Source organism: Heterodontus francisci, unplaced genomic scaffold, assembly GCF_036365525.1.
Source record: "Heterodontus francisci isolate sHetFra1 unplaced genomic scaffold, sHetFra1.hap1 HAP1_SCAFFOLD_1479, whole genome shotgun sequence".
NCBI lineage: Eukaryota > Metazoa > Chordata > Chondrichthyes > Heterodontiformes > Heterodontidae > Heterodontus > Heterodontus francisci.
In genome coordinates, this window is record NW_027141305.1 from 52,501 (window position 1) to 70,187 (window position 17,687).

Below are 17,687 nucleotides of genomic sequence, written 5' to 3' on the forward strand. Positions count from 1 at the left end.
AAAGAGCCAGCCATTTGTCGATCACATCTTCACATTCACCATTGCTGACAGCAGGATCTGGTTCAGGAATTATCAGGTCAGTTTGAAGTTGCTGTCACACTGCTAGTGTGAGGGAGGAAGCTTCAGCTTGCTGCTGTATGTAACTGCAGTTTGAATGTGGGATTGGGGTTGCTTCCCCTCATCCTTTACCAGGTGGATGGGTTCTGTGTAAGCCACTCTGGGAGTCTCTCTGCAAGCATGCTGAAACATTCCATCATCAGATGCCTGGCCTCTGTTCACTGCAGGCTGGCCTTGGGATGGGGAGGAGCAGGCAAAAGGCAAAAGCACCTTCTTGCTACCGAACAAGGCACTGCTTTCTGACCGGGGCAGTGATATCTCGAATGAGACGCCTCCGATTCCCAATCAGACTGGTGTGTGGGCCACCATTGATTGTCTGCTCTGGGTTGGAACACACTAAATGCTGATGGTGCAGAAGGGAACAAAGCCCACTGAGTCATGACTGCCTATCAGACTCAGACATGATTCCTTCCATCCTGGGGAAAACTCTGCACAAATGATGTGGAAGATGAATCCCTGGAGTGTGTACGAGATGTGTTTCTGTAGCAGTTCTTTGAAGAACTAACTAGGGATCGGGCTATTATAGATTTAGCATTATGTAATGAGAAACGGCTAATTTCCAATAGAAAGTGAGTCTGGGGAATTAACAAGAGAAAGTAAGGAGATGGCAGATGAACTGAACAGATATTTTGCATCGGTCTTCACCATAGAGGATACATGGATAGAAGATTGTCTAGCTAACAGGAAACAGAGAGTCAGCATAAATGGGTTATTTTCTGGTTGGCAAGATGTAACCAGTGGTGTGCCACAGGGATCAGTGCTGGGGCCTCAACTTTTTACAGTTTATATAAATGACTTGGATGAAGAGACCGAAGGTATGGTGGCTAAATTTGCTGATGACACAAAGATAGGTAGGAAAGTAAGTTGTGAAGAGGACATAAGGAGGCTACAAAGGGATATAGGTAGGTTAAGTGAGTGGGCAAAGACCTGGCAAATGGAGTATAATGTGGGAAAATGTGAAATTGCCCATTTTGGCAGGAAGAATAAAAAAGAAGCTTATTATCTCAATAGTGAGAGATTGTAGAGCTCTGAGATACAGAGGGATCTGGGTGTCCTAGTGCATGAATCACAAAAGGTTAGTATACAGGTACAGCACGTAATTAGGACAGCTAATAGAATGTTATAGTTTATTGGGAGGGGAATTGAATACAAAAGTAGGGAGGTTATGCTTCAGCTCGACAGGGCATTGGTGAGACCACATCTGGAGTACAGTGTACAGTATTGGTCTCCTTATTTAGGGAAGGATGTAAATGCTTTGGAAGCAGTTCAGAGAAGGTTAATACCTGGAATGGTTTCGGTTGTCTTATGGGGAAAGATTGGACAGGCTAGGCCTGTATGTGCTAGAATTTAGAAGAGTAAGAGGTGACTTGATTGAAACATGTAAGATCCTGAGGGGTCTTGACAGGGTGGATGTGGAAAGGATGTTTCCCCTTGTGGGAGAATCTAGAACTCGCGGTCACTGTTTAAAAATAAGGAGTTGCCCATTTAAGACAGAGATGAGGAGAAATGTTTTCTCTCAGATGGTCGTGAGTCTTTGGAATTCTCTTCCTCTAAAGGCAGTGGAAGCAGAGTCTTTGAATATTTTTAGGGCAGAGGTAGATAGTTTCTTGATAAGCAAGGGAGTAAAAGGTTATTGGGGGTAGGCAGGAATGTGGAGTTGAGGTTACAATCAGATCAGCCATGATCTTGTTGAATGGTGGAGCAGGCTCAAGGGGCCGAGCGGCCTACTCTTCCTAATTCGTATGTTCATATAACCTTGCTGTAAAGGAACCTTTGGGAAATAGTGACCATAATATGATAGAATTTTACATTAGGTTTGAATGTGATATAGTTCATCCTGAAACTAGGGCCTTAAATCTGAACAAGGGAAACTATGAGGCCATGAGGGGCCAGTTGGCTGTGGTGGATTGGGAAAATACACTAAAAAATTTGACGGTAGACAGGCAATGGCTAGTATTTAAAGAAATATCCTGGGCGGGAGGTTTGCTAGAGCTCTTCAGGAGGGTTTAAACTAGTTTGGCAGGGGGATGGGAACCGGAGCTACGGATCAGTGGATGGGGTAGCTGTTGAACAGGCAGATACCGAGTGCAGAGAGTCTGTGAGGAAGGTTAGACAGTTGACAGGGCAAAGTTGCAGCCAGTATGATGGGTTGAAGTGTGTCTATTTTAACGCAAGAAGTGTCAGGAATAAGGGTGATGAACTTAGAGCATGGATCACTACTTGGAGCTACGATGTTGTGGCCATTACGGAGACGTGGATATCACAGGGGCAGGAATGGATGTTGGATGTTCCGGGGTTTAGATATTTCAAAAGGAATAGGGAGGGAGGTAAAAGAGGTGGGGGAGTGGCATTGCTAATCAGGGATAGTATCACAGCTGCAGAAAGGGAGGTCGTCGAGGAGGGTTTGTCTACTGAGTCAGTATGGGTGGAAGTCAGAAACAGGAAAGGAGCAGTCACTTTATTGGGAGTTTTCTATAGACCCCCCAATAGCAACAGAGACATGGAGGAACAGATTGGGAGGCAGATTTTGGAAAGATGCAGAAGTAACAGGGTTGTTGTCATGGGTGACTTCAACTTCCCTAATATTGATTGGAACCTCCTTAGTGCAAATAGTTTGGATGGAGCAGATTTTGTCAGGTGTGACCAGGAAGGTTTCGTCACTCAATATGTCGATAGGCCGACTAGAGGGGAGGCTATATTGGATTTGGTGCTTGGCAACGAACCAGGCCAGGTGGCAGGTCTCTCGGTGGGAGAGCATTTCGGTGAGAGTGATCACAACTCCCTGACCTTTACTATAGTCATGGAGAGGGATAGGAGCAGACGGGATGGGAAAATATTTAATTGGGGGAGGGGGAATTACAATGCTATTAGGCAGGAACTGGGGAGCATAAATTGGGAACAGATGTCCTCAGGGAAATGCACGACAGAAATCTGGAGGTGGTTTAAGGAGCACTTGCTGCGACTGCTGGATAGGTTTGTCCCGATGAGGTAGGGAAGGGATGGTAGGGTGAAGGAACCTTGGATGACGAGATGTGGAACAGCTAGTCAAGAGGAAGAAGGAAGCTTACTTAAGGTTGAGGAAGCAAGGATCAGACAGGGCTCTAGAGGGTTACAAGGTAGCCAGGAAGGAACTGAAGAATGGACTTAGGAGAGCTAGAAGGGGACATGAAAAAGTCTTGGCGGGTAGGATTAAGGAAAATTCCAAGGCGTTCTACACTTGTGAGGAACAAGAGGATGGCCAGAGTGAGGGTAGGGCCGATCAGGGATAGTGGAGGGAACTTGTGCCTGGAGTCGGAGGAGGTAGGGGAGGTCCTAAATGAATACTTTGCTTCAGTATTCACTGGAGAGAGGGACCTGGTTGTTTGTGAGAAAGCGTGGAACAGGCTGATATGCTCGAACAGGTTGATGTTAAGAGGGAGGATGTGCTGGAAATTTTGAATGATATGAGGATAGATAAGTCCCCGGGGCCAGACGGGATATACCCAAGGATATTACGGGAAGCGAGGGAAGAGATTGCCGTGCCTTTGGCGATGATCTTTGCGTCTTCACTGTCCACTGGAGTAGTACCAGATGATTGGAGGGTGGCAAATGTTATTCCCTTGTTCAAGAAAGGGAATAGGGATAACCCTGGGAATTATAGACCAGTCGAGTCTTATGTCGGTAGTGGGAAAATTATTGGAGAGGATTCTGAGAGACAGGATTTATGATTATTTGGAAAAGCATAGTTTGATTAGAGACATGCAGCATGGCTTTGTGAGGGGCAGGTCATGCCTCACAAGCCTTATTGAATTCTTTGAAGATGTGACAAAACACATTGATGAAGGAAGAGCAGTGGATGTGGTGTATATGGATTTTAGCAAGGCGTTTGATAAGGTTCCCCATGGTAGGCTCATTCAGAAAGTAAGGAGGCATGGGATACAGGGAAAGTTGGCTGTCTGGATACAGAATTGGCTGGCCCATGGAAAGTATTCAGCCTGGAGCTCGGTGATCAGTGGTGTTCCACAAGGATCTGTTCTGGGACCTCTGCTCTTTGTGATTTTTATAAATGACTTGGATGAGGAAGTGGAAGGCTGGGTTAGCAAGTTTGCTGATGACACGAAGGTTGCTGGAGTTGTGGATAGTGTGGAGGGCTGTTGTAGGTTGCAACGGGACATTGACAGGATGCAGAGCTGGGCTGAGAAGTGGCAGATGGAGTTCAACCTGGAAAAGTGTGAAGTGATTCCTTTTGGAAGGTTGAATTTGAATGCGGAATACAGGCTTAAAGACAGGATTCTTGGTAGTGTGGAGGAACAGAGGGATCTTGGGGTCCATGTCCATAGATCGCTCAATGTTGCCACCCAAGTTGATAGGGTTGTTAAGAAGGCGTACGGTGTGTTGGCTTTCATTAACGGGGATTGAGTTTAAGAGCCGCGAGGTTATGCTGCAGCTCTATAAGGCCCTGGTTAGACCACACTTGGAATATTGTGTTCAGTTCTGGTCGCCTCATTATAGGAAGGATGTGGAAGCTTTAGAGAGGGTGCAGAGGAGATTTACCAGGATGCTGCCTGGACTGGAGGGCATGTCCTACGAAGAAAGATTGAGGGAGCTGGGGTTTTTCTCATTGGAGCGAAGAAGGATGAGAGGTGACTTGATAGAGGGGTACAAGATGATGAGAGGCATAGATAGAGTGGATAGCCAGAGACTTTTTCCCAGGGTGGAAAGGGCTATCACCAGGGGGCATAATTTTAAGGTGATTGGAGGAAGGTTTCGGGGAGATGTCAGAGGTAGGTTCTTTACACAGAGAGTGGTGGGTGCGTGGAATGCACTGCCAGCGGTGGTAGCAGAAGCAGATACATTAGGGACATTTAAGCGACTCTTGGATAGGAACATGGATGATAGTAGAATGAAGGGTATGTAGGTAGTTTGATCTTAGAGTAGGTTAAAGGTTCGGCACAACATTGTGGGCTGAAGGGCCTGTACTGTGCTGTTCTATGTTCTTCTAAATATTGGTTGCAACAAAAGTACATTCCACTAAGACACAAAAACCCAACAGGAAAGGTGAATCAACTGGCTAGCAAAAGAAGTTAAAGATTGCAACAAAGAAAGCGGTAAGCCCGAAGATTGGGAGCAATTTAGAGTTCAACAAAGGAGGACCAAGAAACTGATAAAGGGAAAAGGGATTATGAATCTAAGCTAGCCAGAAATATTCAGACAGACTGTAAAAGCTTCTTTAGGTATATGAAAAGGAAACGATTAGCAAGGACGAATGTTGGTCCATTACAGGCGGAGACAGGAGAGTTTGTGGTGGAGAATGAGGAAATGGCGGAGAGAATAAACTATTACTTTGTGCCTGTCTTCACGGAGGAAGACACAGAAAATCTCCCAGAAATACTGGGGAACCAAGGGATCTGGAATAATGAGGAACTGAGAGTAATTAGTATCAATAACGAGGTAGTACTCAAAAAATTAATTGGGTTGAAGGTCGATAAATCTCCTGGACCAGATCAGCTACATCCCTGAGTATTGAAGGAGGTGGCTATAGAGATAGTGGATGCACTGGTGGTTATCATTCACAATTCTATAGATTCTGGAAGGATTCCTGCAGACTGGGAAGTAGCAATATAACCCCACTATTTAAGAAGGGGGCGAGAGAGAAAACTGAGCACTAGAGACCCGTTAGTTTGACGTCAGTAGAGTCATAGAGTCGTACAGCATAGAAACAGGCCCTTCGGCCCACCGCGTCCATGCCGACCATAATGCCTATCTATACTAATCCCACCTGCCTGCATTAATTCCATATCCCTCTATGCCTTGCTTAATCAAGTACCTGTCCAGATGCCTCTTAAATGTCGCTACTGTTCCTGGCTCCACCACCTCCTCCGGCAGCTCATTCCAGATACCCACTATTCTTTGTGTGAAAAATTTACCCCTTTGATCCCCTTTAAACCTCCTCCCTCTCACCTTAAATCTATGCCCTCTAGTTTTAGTCACCCCTACCATGGGAAACAGACTCTGGCTATCTACCCTATCTATGCCTCTCATAATTTTATATACCTCTATCATGTCCCCTCTCGGCCTCCTTTGCCCCAGTGAAAACAGACCCAGCCTATCCAATCTCTCTTTATAACTCAAGCCCTCCAAACCAGGCAACATCCTTGTGAATCTTTTCTGCACCTTCTCTAGGGCGGCACAGTGGCGCAGTGGTTAGCACCGCAGTCTCACAGCTCCAGCGACCCGGGTTCAGTTCTGGGTACTGCCTGTGCGGAGTTTGCAAGTTCTCCCTGTGTCTGCGTGGGTTTTCGTCGGGTGCTCCGGTGTCCTCCCACAGCCAAAGACTTGCAGGTTGATGGGTAAATTGGCCATTATCAATTGCCCCTAGTGTAGGTAGGTGGTCGGAGAATGGTGGGAATGTGGTACGGAATATGGGATTATTGTAGGGTTAGTATAAATGGGTGGTTGTTGGTCGGCACAGACTCTGTGGGCCGAAGGGCCTGTTTCAGTGCTGTATCTCTCTATGACTCTAGCTTAATCACATCTTTCCTGTAGTGCGGGGACCAGAACTGCACACACTACTCCAAGTATGGCCTAACCAACGTTATGTACAACTGTAACATGACATCCCAACTCTTGTACTCAATGCCTCGGCCGATGAAGGCAAGCATGCCATACGCCTTCTTCACCACCCTGTCTACCTGTGTTGCCACTTTCAGGGAACTATGTACTTGCACCCCAAGGTGTCTCAGCTCAACAACACTCCCCAGGGCCCTGCCATTCACTGTATATGTCCTGCCCTGGTTTAACTTCCCAAAATGCATCACTTCACACTTGTCTGTGTTAAATTCCATTTGCCAATCCCTTGCCCACTTTCCCAGTTGATCTGTATCCTGTTGTAACCTTAGACAACCTTCTTCACTGTCCACTATACCACCAATTTTGGTGTCATCTGCAAACTTACTAATCATGCCCCCTACATTCACGTCCAAGTCATTAATATATATGACAAACAACAGAGGGCCCAGCACCGATCCCTGCGGCACACCACTGGTCACTGGCCTCCAATCTGAAAAACAACCCTCCACTACCATCCTCTGCCTCCTATCACCAAGCCAATATTGTAGCCAATTGGCGAGCTCACCCTGGATCCCATGTGTTCGGACCTTCTGAACCAGCCTACCATGCCGGACCTTGTCAAAGGCCATGCTAAAGTCCATGTAGACAACGTCCATCGCCCTGCCCTCGTCAATCCTCTTGGTCACCTCCTCAAAAAACTCAAATCAAATTCGTGAGACATGATTTCCCACGCACAAAGCTATGCTGACTATCCCTAATCAGACCTTGCCTTTCCAAATGCAGATAAATCCTGTCTCTCAGAATCCCTTCCAATAACTTTCCCACCACTGATGTAAGGCTCACCGGCCTGTAGTTCCCTGGCTTATCCCTGCTGCCCTTCTTAAATAAAGGCTCAACATTAGCTATCCTCCAGTCTTCCGGTACCTCACCCGTGGCTAACGATGATACAAAAATCTCTGAGATTGTAGTCAGGGAAATGTTAGAATCTGTTATAAAGGATGAGATAACTGGATGCTTATCAAATAATGATATGATTGGGCAGAGTCAACATAGATTTGTGAAATGGAAATCATGTTTGAGGATGTTAGTTGTTGCATAGATAAAGAAGTGGATGTGGTATATGTGGATTTTCAGAAGACTTTTGATAAGGTCCCACACAGGAGGTTAGTAAACAAATTAGAGCGCAGGGATTGGGTTAAAATATTGGTATGGATTGAGAATTGGTTAACAGACAGAAGACAGAGAGTAGGAATAAATGGGTCATTCTCAGGATGTCAGGCTGTTACTATAGGGGTACCGCAAGGATCAGTGCCTGGGCCACAGCTGTTCACAATCTATATAAATGATTTGGATATGGGAGCAATTGTAATATTTCCAAATTTGCTGATGACAAATAGAGGGAGTGCAGTGGAAGTTCACCAGACTAATCCCTGGGATGGTGGGATTGTCTTATGAGGAGAGATTGAGGAAACTGGGCCTGTATTAGATTAGATTAGATTAGAGATACAGCACTGAAACAGGCCCTTCGGCCCACCGAGTCTGTGCCGAACATCAACCACCCATTTATACTAATCCTATACTAATCCCATATCTCTACCAAACATCCCCACCTGTCCCTATATTTCCCTACCACCTACCTATACTAGTGACAATTTATAATGGCCAATTTACCTATCAACCTGCAAGTCTTTTGGCTTGTGGGAGGAAACCGGAGCACCCGGAGAAAACCCACGCAGACACAGGGAGAACTTGCAAACTCCACACAGGCAGTACCCGGAATCGAACCCGGGTCCCTGGAGCTGTGAGGCTGCGGTGCTAACCACTGCGCCACTGTGCCGCCCTTCTCTAGAGTTTCGAAGAATGAGAGGTGATCTCATTGAAACTTACAAAATTCTTACAGGGTGTGACAGGGTAGATACAGATAGGATGTTTCCTCTGGCTGGTGAGTCTAGAACAAGGGGACACAGTCTCAGAATAAGGGGCAGGCCATTTAAAACTGAGATGAGGAGTAATTTCTTCATTCAGAGGGTAGTCAATCTGTGGAATTCTCTACCTCAGAGGGCTGTGGAAGCTCAATCATTGAGCATCTTCAAGACAGAAATCCATAGATATTTGGATATGAGGATAGCGTGGGAAAGTGGCATTGAGATAGATGATCAGCCATGATCATATTGAATGGTGGAGCAGGGTCGACGGGCTGAATGGCGTACTCCTGTTCCTATGTTCCACCCTTCCTGTGCTACTTCCTGCCTCATGTCTCTGCGTTTTGTGTCAGTGCTGTAAACTGGATCTCTGCTCACCTAGACCATAATAATATAGAAACAGGAGGAGGCCATTCAGCCCCTCTGTCCTGTTCCATTTAATTCTATGCTGGATGATCTCCTCAGCTCTGTGTCCCTTCAGTATTATTACACAGTATTTACAGCACAAACAGGCCGTTCAGCACAGCAACTTGGTGTTAGTGTTTATGTTCCACAGGAGCCTCCTCCCACCCCTCTTCATCTCATCCAAATAGCATTTCATTCTGTTCAGTTCTCACATATTTCTCTGATTTCGCCTTACATATATCTGTTAATAATACATCTACCCAACAAACATCTCTCAATCTCAGTCTTTAAATTTTCATTTGACTCCCGGCATCCACAGGGGAGAGAGTTCTAGATTTCTGCTCCCCTTTGTGTGAAGAAGTGCTTTCGAACACCACCCCTGAATGGCCTGACTCCAATTTGAAGAATATGCCCCTTGTTCTGGACTTGGCTGACCAGACGAAATAACTTCTCTCTCTCTCTCCCCCAATTGAATCCTTTTATCACTTTAAACACCTCTATTAGATTAGATCACCTAAACTTCTAAACTCGGGAATATGGGCCTAGTCTATGCAACTGCGCACATAATTTACCCTTTATCCCTGCTATCGGTGTGGTGAGTATCTTTTCTCTGCAATAGCCCATCTCTCAGACTGTCACTCAGTTCATGATTGTGCATAGCTTTAATGAGCTAGCTGATTACTTCTCTTGTTTCTGTTGCAGATCATTGAAGAGGATGGAGCTCTGGTTGAAATTGGTCCACGTTTTGTTCTAAACCTTATTAAGATTTTCCAGGGCAGCTTTGGGGGTCCAACACTGTATGAAAATCCTACCTATCGGTCTCCGAACATGGTAAGCGGCCCCTCCCAGCCCAGTCCTGGGAGAAAGTCTGTGCTGCAAATTTAAACCAGTGACACTGAAGTGCAGCTCTGAGCCGATGTCAGACTCTGTTGATTCCCCAGCCACCCTGATCGAATCAGACAGAGCTCACATTTCTATACACCATATACCACATCCCAGAGCCCTGAGAAACAGGACATTCCTACTGCACTTCAATCACTGTCTCGATGACAATTAACTCACAGCCAGATCACACAAACTGATAAATGACCAGCTTTGTGAAGTTGGTTAAGTGATAAATAATGGTCAGGATGTCCGAAAATGTCCCTGCTGTTCAAAATAGTGCGATGGGATGTTTCACATCCATCTGAGAAACAAACAAGGTCTTAGTGTGTCTCATCTGAAAGAAGGCATCTCCAACAGTGCCCCACTCACTCAAAGTGCTGCACTGTGGGAGGGTCAGTACTGAGGGAGTGCTGCACTGTGGGAGGGTCAGTACTGAGGGAGTGCTGCACTGTGGGAGGGTCAGTACTGAGTGTGTGCTGGTCAGTTATTGAGTATGTTCAGTGCTCAATTTGATAGATTTTTGCTGTCTCAGGTCATTAAGGGATGTGGTGAGTAGGTAGGAATGGGGTTGAGGATTGTCCATGATCATATTGAATGGTGGAGCAGGCTCTCGTAGCCGAATGCTCTACTCTTATTTCTTTTGTTTTTCTGAACATGTGTGCTCCCTCGGGTCGTGTGTGGTGAGTTTGAGGAATGTAGATTGGGAGCAGCTGTTTGAAGGTAAATCCACATTTGATATGTGGGAGGCTTTTAAAGAGAGGTTGATTAGCGTGCAGGAGAGAAATGTTCCTGTGAAAATGAGGGATAGAAATGGCAAGATTAGGGAACCATGGATGACAGGTGAAATTGTGAGACTAGCTAAGAGGAAAAAGGAAGCATACATAAGGTCTAGGAGGCTGAAGAAAGACGAAGCTTTGAAAGAATATCGGGAATGTAGGACCAATCTGAAACGAGGAATTAAGAGGGCTAAAAGGGGTCATGAAATATCTTTAGCAAACAGGGTTAAGGAAAATCCCAAAGCCTTTTATTCATATATAAGGAGCAAGAGGGTAACTAGAGAAAGGATTGGCCCACTCAAGGACAAAGGAGGAAAGAAAATGGGTGAGATTCTAAACGAGTACTTTGCATCGGTATTCACCGAGGAGAGGGACATGACGGATGTTGAGGTTAGGGACAGATGTTTGATTACTCTAGGTCAAGTCGGCATAAGGAGGGAGGAAGTGTTGGGTATTCTAAAAGGCATTAAGGTGGACAAGTCCCCAGGTCCGGATGGGATCTATCCCAGGTTACTGAGGGAAGCGAGAGAGGAAATAGCTGGGGCCTTAACAAATATCTTTGCAGCATCCTTAAACACGGGTGAGGTCCCGGAGGACTGGAGAATTGCTAATGTTGTCCCCTTATTTAAGAAGGGTAGCAGGGAAAATCCAGGTAATTATAGACCGGTGAGCCTGACGCCAGTGGTAGGGAAGCTGCTGGAGAAGATACTGAGGGATAGGATCTATTCCCATTTGGAAGAAAATGGGCTTATCAGTGATAGGCAACATGGTTTTGTGCAGGGAAGGTCATGTCTTACCAACTTAATAGAATTCTTTGAGGAAGTGACAAAGTTGATTGATGAGGGAAGGGCTGTCGATGTCATATACATGGACTTCAGTAAGGCGTTTGAGATGGTTCCCCATGGTAGGCTGATGGAGAAAGTGAAGTTGCATGGGGTCCAGGGTGTACTAGCTAGATAGATAAAGAACTGGCTGGGCAACAGGAGACAGACAGTAGCAGTGGAAGGGAGTTTCTCAAAATGGAGACGTGTGACCAGTGGTGTTCCACAGGGATCCGTGCTGGGACCACTGTTGTTTGTGATATACATAAATGATTTGGAGGAAAGTATAGGTGGTCTGATTAGCAAGTTTGCAGACGACACTAAGATTAGTGGAATAGCAGATGGTGAAGGGGACTGTCAGAGAATACAGCAGAATATAGATAGATTGGAGAGTTGGGCAGAGAAATGGCAGATGGAGTTCAATCAGGGCAAATGCGAGGTCTTGCATTTTGGAAGATCCAATTCAAGAGTGAACTATACAATAAATGGAAAAGTCCTGGGGAAAATTGATGTACAGAGAGATTTGGGTGTTCAGGTCCATTGTTCCCTGAAGGTGGCAATGCAGGTCAATAGAGTGGTCAAGAAGGCATACGGCATGCTTTCCTTCATCGGATGGGGTATTGAGTACAAGAGTTGGCAGGTCACGTTACAGTTGAATAAGACTTTGGTTCGGCCACATTTGGAATACTGCGTGCAGTTCTGGTCGCCACATTACCAAAAGGATGTAGATGCTTTGGAGAGGGTGCAGAGGAGGTTCACCAGGATGTTGCCTGGTATGGAGGGCGCTAGCTATGAAGAGAGGTTGAGTAGATTAGGATTATTTTCATTAGAAAGACGGAGGTTGAGGGGGGACCTGATTGAGGTGTACAAAATCATGAGAGGTACAGACAGGGTGGATAGCAAGAGGCTTTTTCCCAGAGTGGGGGATTCAATTACTGGAGGACACGAGTTCAAAGTGAAAGGGGAAAAGTTTAGGGGGGGATATGCGTGGAAAGTTCTTTACGCAGAGGGTGGTGGGTGCCTGGAACGCGTTGCCAGCGGAGGTGGTAGATGCGGGCACGATGGCGTCTTTTAAGATGTATCTAGACAGATACATGAATGGGCAGGAAGAAAAGAGATACAGACCCTTAGAAAATAGGCGACATGTTTAGATAGAGGATCTGGATCGGCGCAGGCTTGGAGGGCCGAAGGGCCTGTTCCTGTGCTGTAATTTTCTTTGTTCTTTGTTGTAAGTGTTTATCGGGTCTTTGGTTCTGGGGGCTAACTCTCACTGCACTCTCTGCCCCCAGCAACGACGGATTTTGCGGATAGCCACTGCTGCCCGGTTTCTGGAGAAACATCAGATGAAGGAACTGCAGCGTCTGCAGCAGAATGAGGAGCGTCTGACCTTGCCCGAGGACCCCACTCAGGCAGTCTTTGATACGCCTGCCGAGGAGAAATCCTCCCTGATCCAACTGGAGCCGCCTCCAGAACAGCCCAGAAATCCAAACAGGAAAAGGAGGCCCTTCAAACGTCATAGAATGAAGCTGCATTGAGAGACTGACCCTGAGAGCAGGCCGTGTAAGGACCCGAGCTGGTCTCTCACTGAGGAACCGCCACCCAAACTGCCAGTGAATCTAAAATTCCTCTGTCTCCTCAACTATTCTGATGGTCACTGCCACAGTGTAATCAGCATTGCCAAGTCCCTGAATCCCCAGTCAAGCTGGATCAGCTGCTGCACAGATCCCTGATCCCAGATTGTCCATCCTGGATTGCTGTGACAGGCTGTGCTGGATCAGGGGCACAGCTTCACTGATATGGTTAGATTTGGGTTCCTGGTTCATAACTTCTGATTCTCTTACTGGGTAGGGCCGGGGAGGGAGGGTGTTTGTGTCTGAGATGCAGTGTTGGGGAGGGGGTTACAGCGTCTGAGGGTGAGGGTGTGGGGGGAGGGGGATAAAGGGTGACAGGGTCTGGGGGCTACAGGGCGTGGTGAGGGATAAAGGGTGACGGTCTGAGGGTTACAGGGCGTGATGAGGGATAAAGGGTGACAGGGTCTGGGGGTTACAGGGTGTGGTGGGAGGATAAAGGGTGACGGTGTGGTGGGAGGATAAAGGGTGACAGGGTCTGGGGGCTACAGGGCGTGGTGGGGGATAAAGGGTGACGGTGTGGTGGGAGGATAAAGGGTGACAGGGTCTGGGGGTTACAGGGTGTGGTGGGAGGATAAAGGGTGACAGGGTCTGGGGGTTACAGGGCGTGGTGGGGGGATAAAGGGTGACAGGGTCTGGGGGTTACAGGGCGTGGTGGGGGATAAAGGGTGACGGTGTGGTGGGAGGATAAAGGGTGACAGGGTCTGGGGGTTACAGGGCGTGGTGGGAATTTTGAGAATTAATGTTTTGATAAATCATTTTTTTAGAGATTGTTTATTGACAACCTTTATGCAGCAATAAAATAGTTTTGTCAAGAGTACTGTCTGGTTATGTGCGTTTGTCAATGATGTTTCCTGGGAGCTGGGTGGTGCAGATGGTAGCCCTCAGTCTTACTCACTCCACTAACAAACGCCTCCCCCGGGCGTTTACCCTGTTCCCATGATGGCGATCTTGGTGAAAGAGGGAGTCAGTACCTGCTGAAGGGCTGGATTGTGAAGGTGACAGAAAGAGAGGTGAAGTTAAGGAGAGTTCACGGGGCTAATGGTGATTGTTCATTGGGCATTGGTTTGGGTTGGGGGCAGGGGATGGGATGGAGGCCTGGGTTTGGAATTGCGGGGGAAGGTATAGGATGGGAATGGAGGCTTGCGATTGGGCGGGGAATGTGATGGGATGGGGTCACAGGGATTGCAGAGCAGTAGCAGGGTTGGTGGTAAAGGTGGGGAAGTGGGATGAGCTGAGCTGCTTTTAGAGAGCTAGCATGGACAGGATGGGCTGAATGGACACTTTCTAGGCTGTAACCATTCTCTGTTATGAACAGCACTCTCAGCACAAAAGAGCTGAACTCACGAGGTGAGGTGAGATTGACTGCCCTTGACATGAAGGTAGCATTTGACAGAGTATGGCATCAAGGAGCCCGAGCAAAACTGGAGTCAATGGGAATCATAGAATGGAAACAGCACAGAAGGAGGCCATTCGGCCCATCGTGTCCATGCCAGTTCTCCAAGAGCAACTAAGCTAGTCCCACTCCCCCGCCTTTTCCTTGCAGCCCTCCAAATCTTTTCTCTTCAGTTAATTATCCAGTTCTCTTTTGAAAGCCTCGATTGAACCTGCCGCCACCACACTCTCAGACAGTGCATTCCAGATCCTAAACACTCACTGAACCTGCCTCCACCACACTCTCAGACAGTGCATTCCAGATCCTAAACACTCACTGAACCTGCCTCCACCACACTCTCAGACAGTGCATTCCAGATCCTAAACACTCACTGAACCTGCCTCCACCACACTCTCAGACAGTGCATTCCAGATCCGAAACACACACTGAACCTGCCTCCACCACACTCTCAGATAGTGCATTCCAGATCCTAAACACTCACTGAACCTGCCTCCACCACACTCTCAGACAGTGCATTCCAGATCCTAAACACTCACTGAACCTGCCTCCACCACACTCTCAGACAGTGCATTCCAGATCGTAAACATGGACTGAACCTGCCGCCACCACACTCTCAGACAGTGCATTCCAGATCCTAAACACTCACTGAACCTGCCTCCACCACACTCTCAGACAGTGCATTCCAGATCCTAAACACTCACTGAACCTGCCTCCACCATACTCTCACGCAGAGCATTCCAGATCCTAAACACTCACTGAACCTGCCTCCACCACACTCTCAGACAGTGTATTCCAGATCCTAAACACTCACTGAAGCTGCCTCCACCGCACTCTCAGACAGTGTATTCCAGATCCTAAACACACACTGAACCTGCCTCCACCGCACTCTCAGACAGTGCATTCCAGATCCTAAACACTCACTGAACCTGCCTCCACCACACTCTCACGCAGAGCATTCCAGATCCTAAACACTCACTGAACCTGCCTCCACCACACTCTCAGACAGTGCATTCCAGATCCTAAACACTCTGCGTAAAAAAGCTTTTCCTTGTGTTACCGTTACTTCTCTCTATCTACTCTGTCCAGACTACCCATGATTTTGAACACATTTATCAATTCTTCTCTTAATCTTCTAATAGCCCCAGCTTCTCCAATCTATCCACATAACTGAAGTTCCTCACCCCTGGAACCATTTTTGTGCACGTTTTCTGCACTCCCTCTAATGACTTACTGTCCTTCCTAATATGTGGTACCCAGGACTGGACACACTGCTCCAGTTGAGGCCAAACCAGTATTTTACACAGGTTAATTACAACTTCCTTTCCTTTGTACTCGATGTCTCAATTTATCAAGCTCAGGATCCCATATGTTTTCTTAACCACTTTCTCAAACTGCTACCTTCAACAATTTGTGCACTTATACCCTCAGGTTCCCCTGCTCCTGCACCCCCTTTAGAATTGTGCCCTATATTTTCTTGCTACCAAAATGAATCACTTCACACTTTTCTCAGTCACTGCAGACATGCCCTGTGCTGAGTCTGCTGGCTTCACAAAATCGGGACCTTACGGATCACCTTTCACATTGGGTTGAATCCAGCTTAGCGAGACAGGAAAATCTCCCTGCTGGCAGCTGGTATGAAGCTTTCTTAATGAACTGTATTTGGGTATCCTCCCAGTTTCCAAGCAATTTGTATCTATAATATAAACTACACTTCCGTTCTGAGTAATTGGCACAGATTTGGCACTACCTCGAAGAAATGTGCATGTGAGTTTATGGTCCACAAGAATGCAAGGTCGAAGTGGATTTGTTGTATGGGTAACTGTAAGCTGCTTTTCCAAACACAGTTGTGATATATTGTTAACTCCATTGGTTTGAGTCGTACCTAGCGCAAAGGAACATGGTTGTGGTTGATTTTTTATCCATCCATGGGATGTGGGTGTCGCTGACTCAGCCAGCCTTTATTGCCCATCTCTAATTGCTCTTGAGAAGGTGGTGGTGAGCTGCCTCCTTGAACCGCTGCAGTCCATGTGGGGTAGGTGTACCCACAGTGCTGTTAGGTTGATGGAGGTCAATCATCTGAGCTCCAGGACATCACTGCAGGAGTTCCTCAGGGTAGTGTCCGAGGCCCAACCATCTTCAGCTGCTTCATCAATGACTTCCTTCAATCATAAGGTCAGAAGTGCGGATGTTCGCTGATGATTGCACAATGTTCAGCACCATTCCTGACTCCTCGGATACTGAAGCAGTCCGTGTCGAAATGCAGCAAGACCTGGACAATATCCAGGCTTGGGCTGATAAGTGGCAAGTAACATTCGCGCCACACAAGTGCCAGGCAATGACCATCTCCAACAAGAGAGAATCTAACCATCTCCCCTTGACATTCAATGGCATTACCATCGCTGAATCCCCCACTATCAACATCCTAGGGGCTACCATTGACCAGAAACTGAACTGGAGTACCCAAATAAATACCGTGGCTACAAGAGCAGGTCAGAGGCTAGGAATCCTGTGGCAAGTAACTCACCTCCTGACTCCCCAAAGCCTGTCCACCATCTACAAGGCACAAGTCAAGAGTGTGATGGAATACTCTCCACTTGCCTGGATGGGTGCAGCTCCAACAACACTCAAGAAGCTCGACACCGTCCAGGACAAAGCAGCCCGCTTGATTGGCACACCATCCACAAACATTCACTCCCTCCACCACCGGCGCACAGTGGCAGCAGTGTGTACCATCTACAAGATGCACTGCAGCAACTCACCAAGGCTCCTTAGACAGCACCTTCCAAACCCACGACCTCTACCAACTAGAAGGACAAGGGCAGCAAATACATGGGAACACCCCCACCTGCAAATTCCCCTCCAAGTCACACACCATCCTGACTTGGAACTATATCACCGTTCCTTCACTGTCGCTGGGTCAAAATCCTGGAACTTCCTAACAGCACTGTGGGTGTACCTACCTCACGTGGAAGAAAGCAGCTCACCACCACCTTCTCAAGGGCAATTGGGACTGGGCAATAAATGCTGGCATAGCCAGCGATGCCCTCATCCCAATAATGAATTTAAAAAAGACCTGGACAATATCCAGGCTTGGGCTGATAAGTGGCAAGTAACATTCACTCCACACAAGTGCCAGGCAATGACCATCTCAAATGAGAGAATCTAACCATCTCCCCTTGACATTCAAT

General features: G+C 47.1%; 1 protein-coding gene across 1 annotated transcript in view; it reads left to right on the forward strand.

Moving 5' to 3' along the window:
• bxdc2 (brix domain containing 2) overlaps positions 1–13,920 on the forward strand; it is a 48,045-nt gene extending 34,125 nt beyond the window's left edge. The window contains exons 8-10 of the mRNA XM_068026994.1: positions 1–76; positions 9,696–9,824; positions 12,765–13,920. The exon at positions 1–76 is cut by the window's left edge and continues 26 nt beyond it. Coding sequence (XP_067883095.1) covers positions 1–76; positions 9,696–9,824; positions 12,765–13,010 — 451 coding nt within the window. The 3' untranslated portion in view covers positions 13,011–13,920. The remainder of the gene's footprint in view (positions 77–9,695; positions 9,825–12,764) is intronic.
• Positions 13,921–17,687: the final 3,767 nt, after the last annotated feature.